Source organism: Mesoplodon densirostris, chromosome 10 (genome assembly GCF_025265405.1).
Source record: "Mesoplodon densirostris isolate mMesDen1 chromosome 10, mMesDen1 primary haplotype, whole genome shotgun sequence".
Taxonomy (NCBI): Eukaryota; Metazoa; Chordata; class Mammalia; order Artiodactyla; family Ziphiidae; genus Mesoplodon; species Mesoplodon densirostris.
Genome location: NC_082670.1, coordinates 61,146,284 through 61,171,345, shown reverse-complemented (window position 1 = coordinate 61,171,345; position 25,062 = coordinate 61,146,284). Strand labels below are relative to the sequence as shown.

At 48.1% G+C, this 25,062-nt stretch overlaps 1 protein-coding gene across 1 annotated transcript in view; it reads right to left on the bottom strand.

Annotated features, from left to right (window-relative positions):
- The window catches only part of ITGA9 (integrin subunit alpha 9), a 363,172-nt gene that overhangs the window by 317,848 nt on the left and 20,262 nt on the right, over positions 1 to 25,062 (bottom strand). The window contains exons 4-5 of the mRNA XM_060108991.1: positions 15,937 to 16,060; positions 2,211 to 2,278 (exon numbers count right to left, since the gene is read on the bottom strand). Of these exons, the coding sequence (XP_059964974.1) occupies positions 2,211 to 2,278; positions 15,937 to 16,060 (192 nt within the window). The remainder of the gene's footprint in view (positions 1 to 2,210; positions 2,279 to 15,936; positions 16,061 to 25,062) is intronic.

Sequence of the window (25,062 nt, the reverse complement as noted above, 5' to 3'; positions counted from 1 at the left end):
CCCACCGGGTTCCCCTCCACACCCTTGTCCTTCCTCCTCCTCCTCCCCACTAGCCCCAGTGCCCTCGTCTTCCCTGACTCTCTGGCTGGAGACATCTCTTCCCGGGGACTCTTCCTCTCCCCTAGCTCCCCACCAACATCTCCAATGAGTTCTCATTTCTGCAATGACTTGACTTTCTCTTCCCACTGTCTACAAGAGACATTCTGCTCAGAGCCCCCCAACCCCGGCCCTATGCTAAGCATACCCAGTCCCCTCAGAAACATACTAGCATTGGCCAAATCAAGGCTGGATTCTAGAAACATCTATGTGAGTGTCCCATCCCATCACCTCACATGGCATGTGTATACAGCAGACCCATCAGTTTACGTCTCCCAGTGGATTCTTCCTTGGGCAGCCCCCTTTCCACCGGCACCAGTGTTCCCCAGAAACCTGGCATAAAACCTCCTTCCTCAACGCCCCCACAGTCCTCTGGTCACCCAGCCCACTGATACTGCCTTCATATTTTCTGACTCCCCTCATCATTTTTATTCCTAAAACACCCCATAGGCTGCCCTGTCTCTTTGTGGCTGGACCACACCACAGCCTCCAACCTGGCCTCCTCCAGGCTCTCCCACTTCCAGACACCTGGGCACAAGACCCAGCCCAAATAGACTTTCTTACGGCACTGCCATCACTGTGTCTGTAAACTTAACAGCAGTTCCCTGCTGCTTCCTGCGTTGAGTCATACTTGCTACATCTCAGTGGAGGAACAACAGCCATAGAAATTACACCCTCTATAGGCTTATTGAGATGGAAGATGGGTAACCTTGGCATATGGCAGGATGGTATCTCAAATCAATGGGGATAAAGAAAACATTTAACAAACCAGTATCAGAACAACCAACCAGGGCTTCCCTGGTGGCGCAGTGGTTAACAATCTGCCTGCCAGTGCAGGGGACACGGGTTCGAGCCCTGGTTCCAGAAGATCCCACGTGCCAAGGAGCAACTAAGCCCATGCACCACAACTACTGAGCCTGAACTCTAGAGCCCGCAAGCCACAACTACTAAAGCCCGCGTGCCAAGAGCCCATGCTCCGCAACAAGAGAAGCCACCGCAATGAGAAGCCCACGCACCATAACCAAGAGTAGCCCCAGCTCGCCGCCACTAGAGAAAGCCCACGCGCATTAACAAAGACCCAATGCAACCAAAAAAATAAAATAAATAAAATTTAAAAATTTATTAAAAAAAAAAAGAACAACCAACCACACATTTAGGAAAACAATGAAGTTCATTTCTCCCGTATAATGTCTGAACGCATAAATCTAAGACGGATTAAAGATTTAAATATTTTTTAACCTATAAAAGTGGCAGAATAAAATAAACGTGAATATTTCATGCTCTTAGGATGGGGATGACCTTCCTAACAGAGAGGTCTAGAATCCAGAAAGAAAAAGACTGACAGATTTGACCAAGTATGAATGTTCAATGCCCATATAGTAAAGACACCATTAAGCAAACTTAAAAATCAGGTAAAAGATTGGTGAAAAATATTGTAACACATTCAAGAGATATGAGATTACTATTGAAAATACAAGATCCTAAAAATCAGTAAAACAACAGTTAAAAAATAACATAATAATGGGCAAAGAACATAAACAGGCAATTTCCAGAAAAAATAAACACAAATGGCCAATATTTGAAAAGGATACTCAACTACACTAATAATTAGGTAAAGGGCCATTAAAACACAATGTCATTTTTTTTTAATGACAAAAATTTTTAAGTGTTGGTTAGAGGATGTAGGAACAATGACACACAACTGGGGGGAGTGTCAACTGGTAAATGTTTCTGGAGTGCAATTTGCCAGCATGTGTCAAAAATTCACATTTTGAAGAGCTTCTGACACAGCAGTTCCTCTACTGTGCGGCTCACCTACAGAAATGTGCACTTGTGCACAGAACACCATGCGTGGGGACCTCTGTAATAATGATGCTAGTAAGGATCTGGCATGGTCCAGCAGCAGCTGAAACCAGTGGGTGTCATAGGCCTTTTCTCCCCCTCACTGTCCCATCCCCTCCCACAGCTCTGGGTTGTCCTCTGGTGAGTGAAGGAGAAAGTCAGGCCCATGGGCCAAGACACAGAGTTTGGACTTTAATCTACCATATGATGGGAAGCCATGCAGGAAATGAACACCCATGAGAGAAGAGAAAGGCCCAAAGAGAGATACCCACCTCAGTGAAGAAGCCCGCTATCCCAGCCTGGCAGGAGCCGTGTTCCTCTCCATACTTCTTCTTATACTCTAGAAGGGGAGGGTAGGGAAGAGAAGCAAACCACAGCCTCATCAGTGTGTGCCAGTCGTGTGCGGAGCGCCTGAGCATGCTGGGTATGTTATTGAGTGCGGCCGCAGGCCCGGCCCAGGGATGCCATCCAGACTGGGGCGCAGAGAAAAAGTCTCAGGAATCCACCAGACCTCAAAAATCCAGGCTCTGGTGCCATCAGGTAGTGAGGCTGCCAAGTGCCCTGATGGGCTTCCTCTTTGCATGTGGGAAAGGAGAAGCAGCAGCCATAGTAATTAAGTGGGAGGCCGGTGACAATTATCTCATTCACTTCAGAAAGGACGGGAGCCCCAGGAGGAAGAAAGAACTGAAAACACGACACAGAGATGGAATGATGTGGCCATCCCAGTGTGGAGTCCCCTGGGAGACGACCAAGCCTCCCAAAAAGACACTCCATCCAGCTGAAGGCGATATGCTTTCCACCGTGCGACCAGAAACCAGCCCTCAGAGCCCAGGGGCCGCCGTACCGGCCCCACGGCACGGTGACGCCATCACTGACACCTCGTCTTCCTTGTGTGGAAGGAAAAGGGGAGATCTCTTTTTCCCTCCACAAATGGATCCAAAAGAAAACAACTGGATAAGTTCTCTTCCCCCACCTGTCCCTCAGCTCCTAAGACTCCAACCCAACAGACGGGAACTCCGTTGCTACTGTTTCCTTTTTCAGTTGGCATTTTAAGCTTAGCATGTTCTGGGCACTGTGACAGCTGTGCCCACTCACCATTTCATCAGTCCCTCATCCCTGGGAGCCCGCATCACCATTTGTTAACAGGTAAAACCCCTGAGGCTCAGAAAGTTCAAGTGATTTGTCCGAGGTCACAAAGCCAGAATTCTATCCAATTTCGGCAGACTCGGAAATTCACATTCTTTCACCTCTGTGGCTGACCAAAGGTTTTGCAGTGAGTGATTACACAAAACCCAGAAGGTGACAAGCCGTGTGAAATAAAGACATGGGTAAAGGCATGGAGATGGAGTGATGTTCAGCTTAGGCGACTCTAATTACATGTGAAACTGACATTGCTGGACAGAGGCTCACGGCTGCCCCGGGCACCTGCAGGTCCAAGAGACCCAGTAAAATGACCCAGTGACCCCCATGTCACCCCCTGGGCTCCTGACAAGTCTCTGGTTCCATTAAAAGCAATATACTTAATTCTGAAACACAAAATAAATAATACAAAGGAACAGTGAAGCTGTGATTGCACCACAGTGCCACTTCCTGTGGTTCCAGAGTTACGTCCTGTAGGAGAAGCAGAAGGGCCCTGGGGAAATACACAGAGGAATTCATTTTCTAACAACACTCACTGCAGAGCCTGGTAACATTCTCCAGTAAGTGGCCATTAACCAACTGCTAAATTACAACAGAATGTCAATGGAGTTACTCCTCTTCCAGGGGAGGGCTAACTCAGTTCCTCCTACCTTGTCCTGTTATTACAAAGAGAACTCACAGCCCTGCCAGAAAGCAACCCAGTGACAGTAGAACACACTTCTCTGCAAAATCTTGCACCAAGGCTGGGAGCGGGACTTATGCAAAGTCATAAAGAGATCCTGCATCAAATTGTACGATGGCAAGAAACCATAAAAACTAATAAATCCTATATCAAATAGCACAATGGCAAAAAGGGTCAAAATGTCCCAACCGGAACAGTCATATTAAATGTGGAAGGTCCGGCAAAAAGCATATCCACCCACTCACCCGATTGTAAGTCTCAGACAAATGAAACACGAAAGGAAATTCAGCCCCCACGAGCTGAAGGAAACTACAGTGCAGGACACACGAGTTCAGCCTCGTAAGTTTAGGACATGAATAGGAATTATGTGGGAATCTTTCATGTTTTAAAGAAAACAGTCTCAAGGTCTCTTTTGTGACAGGGGCTCCAAAACTAGACAGGAAAACTTGTCTTTCTCTACCCCATCCCCACACTCTGCTGGCGAGCGCTGAGCCAGGAGCAGGCCCCGGGCTCCTGAGGTGACCACAGCCATTCTGGGAGCTGGGAGGGTCCCAACCCCACCCCAGGCCAAAGGCCACTGGGGAAGCCCTTTGACCAGCACCCCTGCCTCAGCCGGCATCGTGGCACCGTTCAGAGGTCAGCCCAGCTCCCCAAGCTGGGATGGCCTCTTCCGAGGTCTGTGGGCCTCACACACAGGAAGCAGTCACCATCTCACCGGCTCTGACATTCCTGAAACCCCAGGCTCTATACCTGCCTTCTCAGCTTGCTCTAGAGCAAGGAATCAAACCACGTGGGGCTCCTGACTAGCACCCATGGCTCCTGAGAGGACAGACCATGTTCTGACTGCCCAGAAATGCCTGTACTCTGATTAACCCCTTCAACCTGGAACAGGATCCAGTCCTATGCCCCCTCGCTCCCCACAGCACCACACACTCTGGGGGGCAGCTGTGGCAACTCCGGTCTAGGAAGGCTCCACTGGTATATGTTTATCTGACAGTTCACGTTCCACAGCCTTCCAGAACCCCTCCTCAGCTTCTGTGCCCAGGGGACCTTGTAGGTAAAGGTAAGTGACACCCTCTCCCCATCTCAAAATGTGTGTGTTTATCACATCGTTTATTCAACACCGAGATGAGTTCACCCATCTCAGTACACCCAACCCCAGCCCAGTGTAAGATACAGTGTGTGCAGGTGAGGCTTTGCTGAGGGCAGGTGTGCGCGCTGCAGTCCGTGCCCAGACCCAAGGCCCCAGGCGGAGATGCAAGAGGATCTGGCACATTCTTTCAGCCACTGAGCACCTGGACTCTCCAACTTGCTCGCCTTGGACCTCTGTGCCCCCTGACCTCCCAGCCCTACCCTCTGTCCTCCAGTCCATCAGGCTCTGTGACCTCCACCCCAGCCTTGCTCGAAGAGGAGTTGTGTCCTGGGTACCAGGAATCCTGCTTCTCCAAGCGGTGGCGTCACTGACCCCAGAGGCCTAAGGATGGAAGTAGGTGTGACTGGAGCAGGGCAAGGACACACAGGATGGATTTTTCTGGGCTTTCCGAACCTAGGTTGACTGATTCTGCCTTGGGCAATTCCATCTCCCTCTTGGGCCTCAAGAGAAACCGCACAGAATATTCAGAACCGGTTCTTCAATCCCTGCCCACCCCCTGGCATGATCCTTCACGGACTGTCCTCAAAGATCTGAGGACACAGGTGGGACGGCCCACGCTGGGAGACACTGAGCCTGTGTCCAAGCCTGGCCCTCCTGGTACAAAGTGCTCTTCTTCTAAAAGCCAAACACCTGTGAAGAAGTGACGTGAGCAGGCTTCACAGAACACTTCAAAGCTCTTCCTGATCAACCACATCTTAAGACTCAGCACCATTGTGCAAGCACAGCCACCCAAACCCCAAGTCAAGTTCTGTGCCTGGCCTGCTCCTTTCCAGTAAAAATCAAACACCCACCTGGTTGTGCTGGCCTACCAGATACTCAAAAATCCTAATTAAGTGAGAAATGATCTAAGAAAGACTTTGTAAAGTGAACAAGGCCACACAACAGGTAAACTGGCACCTCAGGGTGCAGTGGTGGCCCTTAGGGTCCAGGCCTGGGCTTCCCAAGAGATGCTGGCCAGATACACTGGATCCTGGACCACAGCATGCTTCAGTTGTTTTCACTCTGTTGAGTGCTATTTCCATGAGTTAAGGACGCCACTGTTATTTTAACCTGATACCTTCTGCAAAAAATATATATATATATATATATATATATATATATATATATAAATATATACAAATATATATTTTAAAATATTTTATATATTTTATATGTATGTATGTATATATATATGTGTGTGTGTGTGTGTATACATATATATATATAAAGGGCAGGTTGTAGTTTCTCTCTAATCCAGTTCTAAAGTACAGGCCTTTCTTCTTCAAAAAAAAATATATACATAGGGCAATCTATCATTCCCGTATGCTAGAAAGCTCGATTTTGCTTGCCCATACTGGAGAAGGCAGGAGAGCCTCTACCACAGAGCTATGAGAAGGGGGGTGAGTGTGGAGACAAGGGGGCTGTCCCATCACAGCATCCCCAGGTCACACACCCTCCCTCTGTGGAGAGGTCCAGGAAGTAGAGGGCGGAGGGCTGGGGCAGGACCTCCAGCCTCCTATGTTCTCAAGAAGAACTGCTCCTGCACACACAGAGGCACCGGGCCACTCCTGGGCACTTCCATTCAGTCTCCAAAGGCCCCGAGGACGTGGCCAGGGAGAGAGGACCACAACACGCCAGTTTCCTCCCTCTCCGCTGTGGAACAAAACGTTTACCCACCTCGAAGCAGCAAGGGAGAACGGGGCTTGGCACGACAGCAGCTCATGGATGCTGTAACAAACCTGACTCTGTTAAATGTGGGGCAACTGAATCAGGGAAGCAAGACGTGGTGGAACGAGGGGGCCCAGACATCCCTTGGAGGAGCTTTCCCTTGGAAAGCTCTGTCTTTCTGCCATGGGTGGGTCTGAATTATGTGGCCTGCGTCACACACTTTGATTCATTAAGTTGCATGGCTCCTCCAGTCTAAAAATGGTAGTATTTTCCTTGGTTGAGCTGCTGGTTTTACTAAACCCTGTCTAAACAGCAGGCAATTGAGAGAGGAAAAGATACTGGTTTCCAAATGCTCATAACCCACAACTCAATGCATGGAACGTACACTAATGAATTTAATTCATTCAAGAATTAGGCTGGGTGGAGTCGCTTCCTGCACTCTTCCCAAAATACTGGCGGGATAAAACCAACCCATGGAAAGATCAAGATTTACATACAGTGTAACATATATTATTCCTACTGAGCTCTCTTCCTTTTAACCATTTGAGAAAGTTTCATCTTTCAAAGCTAGTCTTTCTAAAAGAGCAATTTTAAAATTATCTTTCCAGAGTTCCTTAGCTTAGCCATGAAATAAAATATCAGAGGAAAAAAATAGCTTTCCAGTCTTAATGTCTGAATTTTTGCTCAATTTCTGAGTGAATACTAACCAACTGATAATTAAACAATTTGATTATACTTAAGAACTTATATACAAAACAGAAACAGACCCAGAGACATAGAAACAAATTTACCAAAGGGGAAGAGGTGGGGAGGGATAAATTAGGAGTTTGGGATTAACATATACACACTACTATATATAAAAGAGATAACCAACAAGGACCTACTGTATTAGCACAGGAAACTATACTGAATATTTTGTAACAACCTTTAAGGGAAAAGAATGTGAAAAAGAATATATATATTATATATATATCATATATATTTTATATATATAATATATATATTTTATATATATCACTTTATATATATATATATGTACACATCACTTTGCTGTAACCTGAAACTAACACAACATTGTAAATCAACTATACTTCAATTAAAAAACAACAACAGGGCTTCCCTGGTGGCGCAGTGGTTGAGAGTCCGCCTGCTGATGCAGGGGACACGGGTTCGTGCCCCAGTCCGGGAAGATCCCACATGCCGCGGAGCGGCTGGGCCCGTGAGCCACGGCCGCTGAGCCTGTGCGTCTGGAGCCTGTGCCCCGCAACGGGAGAGGCCACAACAGTGAGAGGCCCGTGTAATGCAAAAAGAACAACAAAAAAAACAATTCAGAGGACAATGAAATCAGGCAGACAGATATCTAGTGATAAAAGGGGCATTTAAATATATAAAACAACCCTCAGTTACAAGGACCACAGCCTAAATGGAAAAAAAAAAAGAAACGTGTTCTGAACTTAAAAGCCACCACCCTTCTTCTGCTTAATAAGCCTGTGACCTTCATCAACCTCCCTAAGCTTCAGTTTTCTCATCTGTACAATGGGGATAAGAATACTTAACCCCCCCCATGATGTGATTACTCAGTAAGATCATAAATGTTAAGTACCTAGAACACCTGGAACCCAGTAGGTGCTTGATAAATATTTGGTGACTCTGAATCTGTTAGTGTCTCTAAAAGAAACGAAACCTAAGACATCCATCACACAGATATGTAATTTTAGAAGAGGAGATTCATAACATTTGAATATCCATAAGGAAACTATTAGATGACATAGTTTAAGTAGTCAATAATTCCACACAATGTATGAAAACATGTTTGAAGTGTAGAATATATTTATGCCCAAGATAAGAATTCTTAGCACCAAAGGGAAAGCTTGATGGGTCTCCCTGAGCTCCAAGAGCCATTGCCAGAGGCTTGGCCCTGGCTGAACCCTCCAGCCACCCTCCCTCTCAGGGTCCCCCTCCACATTAATTGGGCATACTACAGAACTGCATCTGCTTTTTTTAATTTGCTGTATTTACTTAAATGAGATAATGTTTATGAAAGCTCTTTGGAAACCATAAAATCCTATGTAAATGTAGAGCTCTTTATTTAATAAAAATTTATGGGGCTTGTTCTTGAATTTTTAAATGGATTAACTTAGCCTTTTATGGTTCTCTCCAAAACAAAAACACAACAAAACAAAACCTCAACTGCTTTTCATTTGTAAATGAATCTTGATTGATTTGTATCCCCTGTGGAGCCACAGCCTTCAACATTAGAAGGGGGAAGAGGAATCTTCTCATCTAAATAGGGGAATCTATTTCCTTCTCCAGAAATGATCTCTGTCTTGAGAGATGCAAAAGCAATTAGGAATTAAAGGCCTGGCCACCCCCTGATAACGAAGAAAATGGTACAGAAATCTTTGGAATCAATAGGACAATTTTAAAGCACAGTAAAATTTGATAAATTAAGACCCCAGCAATTCCAAACTTGAGAATATTTAAACATGGCATGAAATTAAACTTCAGATCATCTACATAAAGAGAGCTTACTAAGAAAATAAATTGTGCAAATATAATCTTCAAAAGAATTTTTAAAATTATAATCTTTTCAAGGAGTCTTAAAATCAGGTTAGCAATACCCAGCTTTCCACCCTCCATTATTCATTAAAGCAGGATCGCTGGACGTCTTCGGAGAAGGTTTAAGGACACTATGATACCATTTTTAAAGTTAATTAGAAAATTCCCTTTTATTGAGTACTCACCCTGAGCTAGGAGCTGTGTTAGGCACATTATATACTTCAAATACCTCTCTCTCTCTCTCTCTCTTTTTTTTTTTTTGGCCATGCTGCGTGTCTTGTGGGATCTTAGTTCCCCATCAGGGATTGAACCCAGGCCACCGCGGTGAAAGTACCGATTCCTAACCACTGGACCACCAGGGAAGTCCCAAATACCTCTTAAGTAGGGACTAATCCCTCCATTTTACAGAGGAGGGCACTGAGGTTCAAGGCTGGGGGCGGGGGGGGGCTGTCTACCCAAAGTCACCCAATCAGGAAGTAGGAGCTATGGGTTCAATCATAGGAATGAGTGAGTGGTAAAGCCAGATTCTGAAATTAGATCTAATATACAATGGTACCCAATTGCATTTATCAGTGTTTTATTTGTAATACTTTTTGTTAATTTAGCTGAGCTGCTCCCAGATTATTCTATATTAGTGAGAATAAAAAGATGACCTGTTTATAACCCCCCTCCTGCCAAGCTCTGGCTTCTTGCCTCAGTGGACTCAAGGGCAAAGGATGAAAGAAATCTCTGCGCTTGATTTTATCAATGCACTGACTTCACTTCGGGGAGTCCTAAAATCCCATTGTAACAGGAAAGAGTTAAATGGGGTTCTAAGTTCGATCTGTTTCTTTGCCTTTAACCTTTGCTTTTCGTTGCTTTTGTTATTATAATCATACAGAATGGCCTGCCTCAGGGAACCCTGCCCCCTCTGCCTGAATGTTAAAGTGTTCCTGTTCAGCTCACAGGGAGACCATCTGACCCTGCCCACCTGTGGATGGCTGCAAGAAAGAAGAAATTAACACAGCCTTTCACCGGAGGCTGGCCATTCCAGGAGATATTTGCAAAACTTATGGTATTTTTTACTTTACTGCCTCATCTCCTCCCCCTCTCTGTGCTATAAAAGAAACTGGCATCCGAACCCCGATAAGATGATTTATCGGAGACACTAGTCTGCCATCGTCTCAGTCTGCCAGCTTTCCGAATAAAGTCGTATTCCTTGCCTCAACACCTCATCTCCAATTCATTGGCCTGTCGTGCGGCGAGCAGAGCGAGCTTGGACTCGGTAAAACCATAACTTGGTTAACAGCAACTAATGTTTTACAGTGCATGCTCTTTAATTTATGAAGAGTTTTGCCCATCTGTCACCCCACTAAACTTCTCATTTTCTCACACATTCTGATATAAACCAAACCCCATATGGTAGTAATGACGATATTCTCCTATCAAATAAACGGTTTGACTTAGGGGTACGCGCCATCCGTTTATTTTACTTTGTGTCCTAAATTCATTTTTGTTTCCCATTCCCTCTACATTTCCTGCTTCCAAACAGGATATTCTGATAGCATTTCCCACCAACCAGAAACAGGAGGCACCCGAAAAGCCAGGAGAAAAATGTCCTTGTGACAAACCAAAGACGGACTTTTTTTTTTTTTTTTTTTTTTTTGTGGTACGCGTGCCTCTCACTGTTGTGGCCTCTCCCCGTTGCGGAGCACAGGCTTCGGATGCGCAGGCTCAACGGCCATGGCTCACGGGCCCAGCCGGGATCTTCCCAGACCGGGGCACGAACCTGTGTCCCCTGCATCGGCAGGCGGACTCTCAATCACTGCGCCACCAGGGAAGCCCCAAAGACGGACTTTTTAAGAAGTGAAAAGTTTGAGACGTTGTGGACAGGTGCCCACACACTTGGAGGCTCTCCTCAATTAAACCAACCTCCCAACATTCTGGAGAGAGCACGGCTGACCCTCACTGAGACCCACAATCAGGCCACAATTAGAGAACAGTGTGTGGTCTTTCTGAACACTTTCACCTGCGTTTTCTCATGAGCTTCTCACAATAACCCTCAGAGGTAAATGTAATGGAGGCATCATGGTGTCCATCCCCACCGAGGGTCCAGCCACAGGGTTGAGGCCATGGAGGCAGAAGCCTGGAAGATCAGGCCACACCCAGCCCCACCCTGGGGTCTTTCCACTCTTGCAGAGGAAGTGTCCATCCTCCCCTGCCCAGCACCCACCATTTGTGTTTTCCATGGGCCCCAACAGGCTGCAGACTCTAGGCGGGTCTCCATTTTTCCAGTTGTAAAATGAAATAATCCTGCCTTAATGCCACCTTGAACGTGGATGCAGCCTGGGTCCTTGCAGAGGTTCCAGGCCACGCACACGGGCATAGAATTCTCTCCCCACTCAGCTCTGCCACTTTGGAAGCATCATGTTCCCGCTCTGTTTTCCCCTGTAGATGGGGAATTTCTTGGGCTTTATCTATCAGGCACTTAGCACACGGTCTAACAGGTACTTAATAAAACTGAGTGGACTCTACCCCTGGTAGACAAATTAGTTGCCCTATAGTAATTAACAAACACTTGCTTGGCTGATGGTACATTAGCACATAATATGGTATATTAACATTTATGTGCTTATTAGCATATACAATCTTCCCTCAGTATCCATGAGGGCTTGGTTCCAGGATGCCTGCAGATACCAAAATTTGCAGATGGATGCGGAGGGTCAACTGTAGTATTTATATATATATATATATGCATATGCCAGCCATTGCTCTAAGAACTTACAAGCTTTAACTTAATCCTCTCCACAGCCCCTTGAGGAAGGTTAGGCACAAGAGGTTAAGTCACTCATCTGAAGTCACAGCATTAACAAGTGGCAGAGGGCTTCCCTGGTGGCGCAGTGGTTGAGAGTCCGCCTGCCGATGCAGGGGACACAGGTTCGTGCCCCGGTCCGGGAAGATCCCACATGCTGCGGAGCGGCTGGGCCCATGAGCCATGGCCGCTGAGCCTGCGTGTCCGGAGCCTGTGCTCCGCAACAGTGAGGGGCCCGCGTATGGCAAAACAAACAAACAAAAAACAAGTGGCAGAGCCAGGACTGGGACTCTGACGGTCTAGGCCCAGAGTCTGTGCTCTTAGCCGCCACTCTACTTGGCCTCTTGATTGTGCAGCATGTGAATAACAGAACGGAAGTTAAAACTCAGCCTGAGCAGGCCACCCCACATCTCTGGATGTCATTAAAGAGAAAGAGGCCAGGCTGGGTGATATCTGAAAGGTCCGGTCAAACTCCAAAATACTTCTGTTGTACTTCACTACCACATGATCCCCCAAGTGGAACAGACAGCCAGCATTACTGAGTTTTTCCACATTAAGAGAAAATAATGGTTGCCTTAAGAGCTTAAATAGGTTTAGTTTAGACCACCAAACAGGGAGATGGAGATCCCAAAGCAAGAGCACAGGCAAGGGCCCTGTGGCCTGCATCCCCCACCAGCCAGTCCCTCTTCTAGAGAAATCTGAGCATCTGCCACACCTCGCCTCTTACAGGACCAAGAACTACAGAGGCGGTCCATTCAGTCCCCCATTGTTCTAAGAGGCAGCTTATACCCCAATGCTCCCCATCCCGGCCCCACACCATAATCCTCCCTGGGCACTGAATGAGTTAGGATACAGAAGTGTGGGCGCCTGTGGGGAAGAAGGACTGGGCAGGGCACGACCACTTTGCTACTTTCCTTGCTGGCTCCAGCTGGCCATCATTAAGTCAAGGAACAACCATAGAAAAGAGTGATTCTAGAGGCCGAAGCCCATCCCACAGCCACTGTCGCATGAGGAATGTGGGTTCCTGTGATGAGCCTGTGTCAGTCAGCTATTACTGCGTAACAACCAGGAAATCTCCTTGAAAACAATGACAAGCATTTATTTCTCCCATGCACATCTACAGGTCATCTAGGGTTTGGATGACCTAGCTGGGCTCTGGCTGCAGCTTTAGGGTTTGGGTCTGTTCCACACGTCTCTCTCCTGGGACCAGTGAGCTACAGGGAACGCGTTCAGGCAACAGTCCAAAGCACCAGAGGGGTGGGCTCTGAGCTCACACTCTACTGTGAGTGACAGACATGTGGAGCAGACATGACTCAACCTGCTACCTGGCCCCGTGGTGCCCTCCTTGGCTCATGGAGGCTTGCACGTTCCCGCCAAGGTCAGGCCAGAGCTGCCAGCAAAGAAAACAGGCAGGTGCTCTTGAGAACACCAACACCCAAAATGTTCATGTTCCCCTCCCTCATGATTGGACCTTTGGGACAGTTCAGTCACCCTCTCTTATTTTGAGAGGGTGAACAACTGGCTCCTATTTAAATCTCATTTAAACCAGAAACACCAAAACACAAAACAAATCCCCACTAACCACCAGGGGACAAAATGATTTGCTGAGGTCAGACAAATGAAAATTCAAAACCCAGCTCTATCCACCATGTGATTTTGAGTGACCTTTGACAATTTACTTAAACGCCGAGTCTTAGCATCCTCATCTGTAACAGGAGAAAGGCAACACAGAACCCCCGCCACCAAGGGGGCCCCCCCAGGTCCCCCCAGCCCTTACCATTTCTGTAACATGGCCTGACTGCCACCTGCCAGCACCTGCATCTCTCTGCATGGGGGCTTTCCCTGCCCACAAACGTGGCAGGACAGGATGCCCAGTGAATACAGACCCATCCCCTCATCCCTCAGGCAAGATAATTCTGAGGTGTGTGTCCTACGCTGGCCCAGAGATTGTATCCCAGTGGCCCAGGCTGGTAACTCGTGGGGACCACACCCCTCATGGGGGCCACACCCCTCATGGGCCGCCTTCCCCTCCTTTTCTCACTTTCCCGCTCCCCACTGGTGTCTTCTGGAATAACTTCCAAAACAAACTACTTCCAGTGATTAAGACTCCGTGCTTTCACTGCTGGAAGCAAGGGTTTGATCCCTGGTTGGAGAATTAAGATCCCCACATGCCACACGGCATGGCCAAAAAAAAAAAGAATATATAAAGTCCCCAGACCAACCCCATTCTACTGCTGATACCGCCCCCTCAACTGCCTGATAACAGATCCTTTAAAAGTGTAAGCCACAGTGGCTACAGGTACACATGGACATGTGACCCCAGCTCCCTCTCCAAAGGGCCATCTTTTGCTTTCTAACGCTTACGGTGGTGTACAGGGGAGTCACTAGGGATGGCAACGTGGCCCTATTTCACAAGACAACTTCTGAGAAAACCAGAGTGCTGCTGGTCCTATTGCATAATTAGTTGGGTTCTATCCCCACAGCCTCCATCGTCCCTACTGATTCCCTCACTCCTCCCAGCCTCACAAGCTACCCAACGAGTTCTTCCAGGGTCTTTTCACTTTTCCTCCTGGAAAAAAAGGAAGCAACCAGCTGGGGCAGTCAGCACGGTCCTGGCCCCTCATCTGTGTCTTTTTTTTTTTTTTTTCTTTTTGCGGTATGCGGGCCTCTCACTGTTGTGGCCTCTCCCGTTGCGGAGCACAGGCTCCGGACGCGCAGGCCCAGCGGCCATGGCTCACGGGCCCAGCCGCTCCGCGGCATATGGGATCCTCCCAGACCGGGGCACGAACCCGTATCCCCTGCATCGGCAGGCGGACTCTCAACCACTGCGCCACCAGGGAGGCCCTCATCTGTGTCTTTATATGACCTATCCCTCCTCCTCTCGACTGATCACATCATCATCTATTTTTCAGGTGAGGTTTTTCTTCTGATGGGGGCAGTACAGAGATAAACAGGGCCAGAGTTCAGCTGCCTAGCATGGTCCTGCCAGAGCTGATCAGATGCTGACATGGGATCAAAGAAAGGGTCCCCCTCACAGAGGAGAGGGTCCATGCCTCCTGCAGGGACCCAGCCTTTCCCAGAGCCCCTTTTCAATGGCCAAAATTTGAAACATGGGAAAACCCAGGGAGGCCCAAGGGAAAGGTGGCCACGGGCTAGTGGAGACTTCTGTCCAAACAAATAAATTAGGGGGAGAATTAAAACATAAACAGCTAAACACTTAGCTCACTTGGAATTAGGCTAAGCAAACCCTAAGAGCACAAGGTATAAAACTGCAGTAAATGACACTGAATCCTTAAAGCTCAAATTCAACTGAGCTAAGTCATGATAGGCTCAGTGGTCCCCAGCCCAGGCATTAGAACCGTCTAAGTAGGGAGCCTGAGGAAACATTTTCCTTCCCAAACCCCAAGTGCCCCTTGGTAAGGAACTCTTAAAACCATGCTGAGGGTGCACCCAACTCTCCAGCATCTGCCAGAGTGTGCAGACCGGATGAGAAGGAAAGCCAGACTTGGGATGTCATGAAGTGACTGAACCCTGGGCCTTCTCTTCCCCCTGCCTCAGGACATCTGTCCACGGGTATGGCCGGGAGTTGTCTTGGGAGCGTTATGACCATCTGCGAGCTGCATGGGACTGTGGAGACCATCTGAGCCAACCTCTGAATTTTCATGGGGAGGAAACAGGCCCAGAGAGGGAAAGCAAGTTTCCCAAGGCTGTACAACATCTGGCAGTGTCAGGAAACCAAGAGGCTGGTGAATTTCAGTCTGAGACTTCATAAAGCTTGGGAAGCGCCATGGGGTCTGTGGCACAGATGGACAAGGCTGGGCAGGGCCTGGAAACGCTGCCCCTTCCCATCTTCCTCATTACCTGATCCTCGGACACCAAGGGGCCATCTGGGGACATGGTGCAGCCCTTCTGTTAGAGTGTGGAAAGCCAGGGGAAGTGTTCAGATGGTGGTGTGGAGATGGTTGGGGCTTGTTTGGGGTGTGACATGGGGTCAGAAAGCAAGAGGGAGGATCAGTCAGAGCTCACCTTCATAGCAAGGGATCAGCGTCCTGCCTTGGGCCTGGAGGTTGGATGGGATGATGTAACAGAAGCCGTGGGGCAGGATGTGGTCTGTTTCGTAGTAGATGTTCTTCCAGCGGTGAGCACAGGCCTAGAGGACAGAGAGAGGTTCAGAGGAGAAGAGTCAGGCTCAGGAGGTCACAAAGCAGAGCCCGGCAGTGCCGGGTGGTTCTGTAGGAGGCAAGAGGTGCAGAGGGGCCAGGAAGCCACCTTCTCTCCCATCCAGCCCAGATGCTGTGCTGGGTGGGCATCAGCAAACTGTGAGAGCCTGGGGAGCGCCCCTGGGAGAGGCAGACAACCAACAAACATACAAACAAATGGGGATCCTAGCAAGTGCCGGAAAGGAAAGACACTGGGTTATGGACTGAGAATCTGGGAGTGGGGAGGACAGTTTTCACCTGGAGGCCAGGGGCAGCCAAAAGGATGAGAAAGAACCAAACACACTGGGCACAGAGGGAAGTGCTCCAGGAGGGAATATCAGGGGCAATGGAGAAGAAGGCTTAGAGGGTCCAGAGAAAGAAAGGAGGCCCGCAGGGCTGCTCTGGATGGAGTTGAGGTCAGAGAGGGGACAGGGGCCAGGCCCTGGGAGTCTTATAGACCTTGGGGATGACTGTGACTTTAGTGGATGTGCTGACAGAGGGTCTTACACAGGCAAGTGGCATGGTCTGACTCACAGTTTGGAAAGATAACTGGGCTGCCGAGTGGAGACTGTAGATAGGCAAGGGTGGAAGTGAACATCAGGTGAGGGATGCTGCTGCCTGCACCAGGACAGTGGCAGTGGAGATGGGAGAAGGGGGTGACCTCACGATGTAGAGGTGGAGCTAATGGGCCCAGGGACCCACCAGATGTGGGGAGAGCAGGAACGGACAGAAAAGGAAACCAGGCAGAGGATAAGACAAGCACCCAATACCCGCTTCAGGGCCCTCGGGCCACGATGGATCCGTTGTGCATGCCCCACACATGCACCTGTTCATTCCTCCATCAAGTATCTACTGAGCACCTACTATGCACCAGGCTCTGAGCCGGGCACTGAGGATGCAGCAGTGAACAGTCACAGGTCCATCTGGTGCAGCAGACAGACTCGAGTCCTCAGCAAAGAACATACTGAGAAAAAGCCAGAGACGAGGAGTGCTGCTCCACCCAAAACAGACCCTAAGCTTCAAGGTGCTACCTGCTTGCCCAAGGAGCAGCCACTGGCCTCCATCAAACATGAGACCCTTCAGAATCACGTGGAAGCCTTACTAAATCACAGACCGCTGGGCCCCACCCAGAGAGCTGGCTCGGCCAGTCTTCAGGGCCCTGAGAATCTGCATTTCTAACAAGCCCCCTGGTGAGCCGAGGCCACTGGTCCGTGGAGCACCTTTAGGAGCTCCTTTTCAGGTTCAGGGCAAAGCATTTGGTTAAACCATATGAAGTTTTTGATATTTGACTGTTTTATATCATTAATCAGAAGTAAATGTTTGTTGACGGTCTTCTGAAGTAAATTTACGTACAGAAAAATGCATAAATCTCAAGTGTACCATCTAGTGAGCTTTAACAAATACACTCTCCTGTAACCAAACCCTTAGCAAGATATAGAACATTTCCATCTCACCAGGATGGTCCCACATGCCAGGAAGTGGCCTGGGCCTCTCCAAGGAGGTGACATCTGAGCAGAGACCTGAAGAAAGTGAGGGAGCAACTGGGAGGGGCCCTGAGGTGGGCGAGAGCTTGGCACATGCGAGGAAGTGAGACCGACCCTTTGGTCAGCTCTGGAGGGGAGCCTCTGGGGAGCACTGGGGTCGAACGTGCCAGGAGACACCTGGAGGGAGGGCAGTTCTGGAAGCCAGAAGCAGGAACACAGACTCGCGTCCTTCCCCACCAGCACTGGACACACCAGCTTCACACTCGAATGCACCCGCACAGCTGGTGAGGAGCCCAGCTGCTTCCTGCAGAGGTGTGTGCTCTGCCTAGCCCCGCCTGTTTCTCGTGGACATTCACACTCACTTCTGTTATCAGGTTGCTCCACTCTGGCCAACAGACGCATTTTCTTAAAATACTGCATTTTAAAATAATCAAAGTGTGGGGCTTCCCTGGTGGCGATGCAGGGGATGCGGGTCCGTGCCCCGGTCCGGGAAGATCCCACATGCCGCGGAGCGGCTGGGCCCGTAAGCCATGGCCGCTGAGCCTGCGCGTCCGGAGCCTGTGCTCCGCAACGGGAGAGGCCACAACAGTGAGAGGCCCGCGTACCACAAAAAAAAAAAAAAAAAAAAAAAAAAAAAATCAAAGTGTTTCGTGTCTTTGCATCAAACACACTGATTTTGTAGGCTGTAACATTCAGCACTTACATGGTCCACATCTGACCACTTTTGTAACCCTGGAAGGTGGGGAGGTGTCTTAGAATTCCATTTTCTGTACAGGAACCCTGGGTATCAGAGAGTGCTTTGCTTAAGTTCCAGAGCTGGTAAGTGCTGCAAACAACACAGGAACCCACATTTCAGAGTTCTCCTTGTCTTAGTAGAAAACATTTCCAATTTATAACTCCCAATGCCCACCTGAGAAGCCATCAAAACCCACCCTTTGGGCCTCCCTGGTGGCGCAAGTGGTTGAGAGTCCGCCTGCCGATGCAGGGGATGCGGGTTCGTGCCCCGGTCTGGGAGGATCCCATATGCCGCGGAGCGGCTGGGCCCGTGAGCCATGGCCGCTGGGCCTGCGCGTCCGGAGCCTGCGCGTCCGGAGCCTGTGCTCCGCAACGGGGGAGGCCACAGCAGTGAGAGGCCCGCATACCGCAAAAAAAAAAAAAAAAAAAAAAAAAAAAAAAAAAAAAAACCCACCCTTTGAGGTAGGTCGGGTAGCTATTGCCCTTAGAGCCTCTCCACAGGTCTCAGGACCCCCGAAATGACCTCTCTGGGGTCGAACAGGATGTCCAGGCCCTGGGCGGTGGGGGAGCTTTCCAGGGCCTGGCTATCCCTGAGGTCACTCTACAAAGAAATTCACTGCCTGCCATCCTCTCTGGTCTTCATCCCTTCAAGCAAACCGCCCAAGGGCCCTTGACAAGGCTGCTCTCTGTCCACGGGAAAATGAGGACACTCAGAGTGGTGAGAAACCTCAGCTTGCCCACACTCTGCCTCCTACCCTATGACGTTAATCTCATTGCTCCTTACACTGCAAACCACCTTCATTCCTCCCCGCGTGGTACTATTCTGTGCTTCTAGCACATTTCTCAATAGACTGAAATTGTATCAGGCAAGAAGCTAAACAACAGTATCACTTGGTGGATCATCACTCCATTCCACTAAGTGTTTTAATTTTATTTTATTTCTGACCAAATTCTGATAGTTTGCAAATTTGAATCACTTACCATCTAATTAGCTGGTACATTAGTTATATTTTAGTTTATGGATTTGGCAAAGCTCGTGGGCTTACCATGTTTTACTGTATTTCTGGGTTAGAGGGACCGAAAAGGGCCGAGGCGGGTGTTTATCATGACACATGCTGACTCTTGTAAGGACGGACTTTCTGTATTTAATGTCTAGCTTACTGTCTGATTGATTGATTGATGGCTGTGTGGGTTGCGGTGTGCGGGCTTCTCATTGCGGTGGCTTTTCTTGTTGCGGAGCATGGCTTTAGGCGTACGGGCTTCAGTAGCTATGGCTCGTGGGCTCTAGAGCGCAGACTCAGTAGTTGTGGCGCACGGGCTTAGTTGCTCCACGGCATGTGGGATCTTCCCCGACCAGGGCTCGAACCCATGTCCCCTGCACTAGCAGGAGGATTCTTAACCACTGCGCCACCAGGTAAGCCCTACTGTCTTTTTTTTTTTTAACTGCCATAAACTATTTAAGAAGTGATCTCGGTGAATTTCTAGAAGAGCCAAAGATTGCATTTCACAATAAACGAAACAAAAATTAATGCATTCTGTGAGGTCAGAGATCAAAGTGTCAAAGGCAGTTTGCGTGTAAGAAAACAAGGAAAAGTGTCTCTGAACATAAACTACAGAAAGAAAAGACTTTGTTTAGTCCCAATTATCCTTATATATACACGCATGTCAATCTGACTCCTACATTAAGAAAAATTCCTAGGGACTGTCTCCAAAGCATTAATATCTCCATCAATCTCTCCAAATGAGTTCTGCTGTGAGGGAGGCGGGGGTGTGGGCAGAGCAGGCAAGACCAACAGGAGAAAGAGAGCACCCTCTGGAAACAGCAAGACTTATTCCAACTTGCATTCCAAAGAATTATAACAAAAGAGGGGGGAGGGTCTAGGACCACCCCAAATCTTTTTTTTTAACATATTATTGCAGTATAATTGCTTTACATTGTTGTGTTAGTTTCTGCTGTACAACAAAGTGAATCAGCTATACATGTATACGTATATCCCCATATCCCCTCCCTCTTGTGTCTCCCTCCCACCCTCCCTATCCCACCCCTCTAGGCGGATCACCCCAAATCTTAGCATCTTACATACTTCAGGTTTTAAGGGCTGTTCTTCCTCCCAAAAGGATAAAGAGATGAGTATATTTCGAAGGGCTTTCTTGTATGGAAACACATGTCCTTCCTGGGGGTGGTGGGTACTGGGCCTTTCTGATGGCTCAGCCACAGCGGCATGTACCTCTCCCCCAACACTGCGCCACACCGCCCCCCCCGCCACTCCCCCCCCCCACCTCAGCCTCTTACACATGCATTTGCCATGCACAGATGGCCAGAGCTTTCCCATGCCTCGGGTCCATCCAGCACAGGCTGGGCCAGGCCCTGGGCCACTGAGAGCAGGGGATGGAGGGGATCAGGGCCCTGATGCCACAGATTCCACCCCTCAAAGAAGCTTCCCCTCCAAGGGAGGAGGGAAGGGCCTGGGAGGTCCAGGGAAGGTGATTTCTGGGGTTCTGGGAAACTCATTCTGAAAATGTTCACCTACTGAAAACTCATCTAGATGTACACAGATGATTTGTGCACTTTCCTGCATGGATGTTAAAGCTCAGCAAAAAGTTCACTTAAAAAAAAATCAGGAAACAAAGCAACAGAAGTAAATGCAAAAGTGTATCCTGTGGCTTTGAAAAAATGGACAGATGAGAAGTGGTGAATAGATAGCAACTGCCCTGATGCTTGGAAAGGAAACAGCCAAGGGATAGAGCTGGAGAACACCGCTTCCTCCCAGAAGTCAGCTAGATGCTGACTTCAGTTTTGTCTGAGGCTTGCAGACTCTGCTGAAAAGCAGAAATGTCAGACTTGAACATTGTGTGCCCTCCCAGGTCCAAGAGACGACTCAGTGCCTGTACTGGGTTTGTTGGGTGGTTATTACCAGAAGTGATATTTTCCCCCCGACTTCTTAAACTGTCATCTGCATCTGGGAGTGTGGGAAGGGAAGGGGATTGCCTCTAATCCCAATGCTATGTTCACTCCAGGTATCATTTGTTCCCTGGGGCAATGGAAGGAACCACAACGTGTGTGGATCCGAGACTGGTAGGTACTGAGCCAAGGGCAGCCTGCCAGACCAGCCCAATGTCCTGGGTCTTGCCAGAGCTGGCTGCCGGTCCATGGGGACAGAAAATGCCATGTGTCATTGAGATACTTGACACGCTGTCACAGCTTTCAAACTCTCTGTTCTTTTTTTTTTAAATTTATTTATTTTATTATTTTATTTTTTGGCTGTGTTGGGTCTTCGTTGCTGCGCGCGGGCTTTTCTCTAGTTGCAGCGAGCGCGGGCTACTCTTGTGTGCGGGCTTCTCATTGCAGTGGCTTCTCTTGTTGCGAAGCGTGGGCTCTAGGCACGTGGGCTTCAGTAGTTGTGGCACACTGGCTCAGTAGTTGTGGCTCGCGGGCTCCAGAGCGCAGGCTCAGTTGTTGTGGCGCACGGGCTTAGTTGCTCCGCTGCATGTGGGATCTTCCCGGACCAGGGCTCGAACCCGTGTCCCCTGCATTGGCAGGCGGATTCTTAACCAAAGCGCCACCAGGGAAGCCCCTCTATCTGTTCTTTACTTTGAAATCAGCACCAGATGCCATTTTCAAAAAAAGCCATCCCACCTCTCCCTCTTCAAGCCCAAACTTGGAATCCAATATTATGCTCCTTGGGGATACAGGTGTCATGCCCACACCCCCAGGCACCTCCCGAGTTCTCAAAACATATTTGAATAACACATATCTTCCTGTTCTTAATTTTAAAATAAATACCTGCCTCCCAGAAAGCTTTGACAGGTAGAAATAAGACATTAAAGAAAAAGCAAATGGATAAGAAGCCTCCTAAACATGAATATGGACTAGGTGACCACTCCTTGTACCCTGTTGTCACCTGTCATTTCCTAGGGGCAATTTATAGCCTTTGCCTCAAGCTTCCATCAACTGCTTAAAATCAGCCACGAAGAAGAGATGGCAACTAACTTAGTTTCTAATTGTTTCAACATTGACGCTCAGCCCCTACGTTATTCAAACACACTTTCAGACCCACTCCTTAGAGGGACCTTCTCCATGTGCTGAGAGTTAAAAGGCTAGAAGATTTGGTCTCTATACCCAAGTGATTTCCATTAAAAAGGACATATACATAAAATAAGTCATGCACATAAGGTAACGACATAATGCTGAGTTCCTAATGACACAAAAGATGCCAAGCTTGTTCTAGACAGCACAGTCACTGATGACAGGCTTCATGGAGGTGGCAGAGTCTAAACCAGGGAGGACAGAGTGGACTGGGGACAGACGTTTCCTGGCAAGATGGCACACGTGCAAAAAACCAGAACACAACTCAACAAAAAAAAAATCCAATTTAAAAATAAGTAAAGAACTTGAACAGACATTCCTCCAGAGAAGACATACAAATGGCCAACCAGCACATGAAAAGATGCTCAACATCACTAATCATTAGGGCAATACAAATCACAATGAGATACAATCTCATACCCATTAAGAGGGCCACCATAAAAAAAAAAGTGTTGACAAGGACATGGAGAAATTGGAACCCTCCTCTTGTGCATTGTTGGTGGGGATGTAAAATGGTACAGCTACTGTGGAAAAAAATATAGAGGTTCCTCAAAAAATTAAAAATAGAATTACCATAGGATTTAGCAATCCCACTTCGGGGTTTATATACAAAAGAACTGAAAACAGGATCTTGAAGAGAGATTTGCACACCCATGTTCATAGCAGCATTATTGACAATAGCCAACACGTGGAAGCAGGACTTCCCTGGCAGTCCAGTGGTTGGAACTCTGCCCTTCCACTGCAGGGGGCCCAGGTTCGATCCCTGGTCAGGGAACTAAGATCCTGCATGCTGAGCGGCATGGCCAAAAAAAAAAAAAAAAAGACGTAGAAGCAACCCAAATATCCATCAATGGATGAATGGATAAACAAAATGTAGTACATACGTACAGTGAAATATTACTGAGCCTTAAAAATTAAGGAAATCCTGTCCTATGCTACAATATGGGTGAAACTTGAGGACATTATGCCAAGTGAAATCAGCCAGTCACCAAAAAAAAAAAAAAAACAAAACAACAGAATACTACAGAGAATATTAACCACATTGACAAAACTTTAAAAATGTAACATCAGGGCTTCCCTGGTGGCACAGTGGTTAAGAATCCACCTGCCAATGAAGGGGACACGGGTTCAAGCCCTGGTCCGGGAAGATCCCACATGCCGCGGAGCAACTAAGCCCGTGCGCCACAACTACTGAGCCTGCGCTCTAGAGCCCGCGAGCCTCAACTACTGAGCCCGCGTGCCACCACTACTGAAGCCCACGCACCGAGCCCGTGCTCCACAAGAGAAGCCACTGTAAGGAGAAGCCCGTGCACTCCAACGAAGAGCAGCCCCCGCTCGCCACAACTAGAGAAAGCCCGCGCGCAGCAACGAAAACCCAACACAGCCAAAAATAAATAATAAATAAATTTATTAAAAATTAAAAATATATAAATAAATAAAATGTAACAGGTGAAAAAACAAAAGAATGTATGCAATATTTTTAAGTAAAAAATTTTAACTCACACACACACACAAAAGACAAATGCCTCAAAAAAAAAAAAAGACAAATGCCTCATACAAATGGAATCATGCAGTATGTAAAGTTGCCAAACTCTTAAGAAAAGGAAGTTGGGGGGGAGGGGGAGAGGGCGACTTATTGTTCGATGAGTTTAGAGTTTGTTTTGCAAGATGAAAAAGTTCTAGAAGTCTGCTCTACAATGATATATATATAGTTAACACTACTATACTCTACATGTAACAGTGGATACGATGGTAAATTTCATGTTGTTTTTGACCACAATATTAAAAAGCCATGAGGAAAGCAGATGCTGCTGCATGCCCGTCCTTCCCCCCGCCCCCCAGAGTGGCTTATTAAATAGATGATGCAGTAACTGTGTAAAAGATGAGAAAATTAGCTTTGCATGCAATGAATTAGAACAGGATAATCACAGCACCATTGGCACAAACCCTCCAGCTCTGCCTTCTTAGCTTCTTTGGCTCGAGTGTCCCTGTGATCCTCATCGCTCTTCATGTCCACGGAGATGGCCCCCTCCTGATACTCATTTGCAGAAGTGCAGAACCCTCTGGAAGTAAGCTCTCAGCCACGTGGAGGTCATCCTTCCGTGGGGAGGGGGCATGTTTCACGGGAGTAACCACTGGATCTAGGTTCAAGGCTCTCAGGAACCCTACGTATTTTGCTGTCACCAGGCCACCACCTCCTTTGTTCTTAATATTGACCTCAGGGCCACTCTGATTTATAGATGGATCAGCTCCTTCCCCTCCTTCCCATAGGATGGCAGACAAGCCTCCTGGGGCCTGGTCACGCAGTCAGGGTCAGGCCACCGTGTCTGCGGGAAGGCAGAGGTTGGAGAGGGTCCAGGGCAGCAGGTGACAGTGATTAAAGGGCTGGAAACCAAGGCAAACTTTGGGATGGGGGCCTCCACAGGACCTATGCTGTCCAGTAGGGAGGCCCTCTGACACTGCAACAGCATCCAGCTGCTTCCTCCCTCCCCAAAGGGGTCCGACGGCAAGAGGCTTAGTTTGTGCTGACAAGGCAGGTGAAATTCAGACCAACAACTCCGCACAGAGAAGTCTAACACAAAATGGACTGCTCAGGGAGGAGTCAGAAACATTTTGCCTAGATCCTTAAGGAAAATCTGTTTCCCCC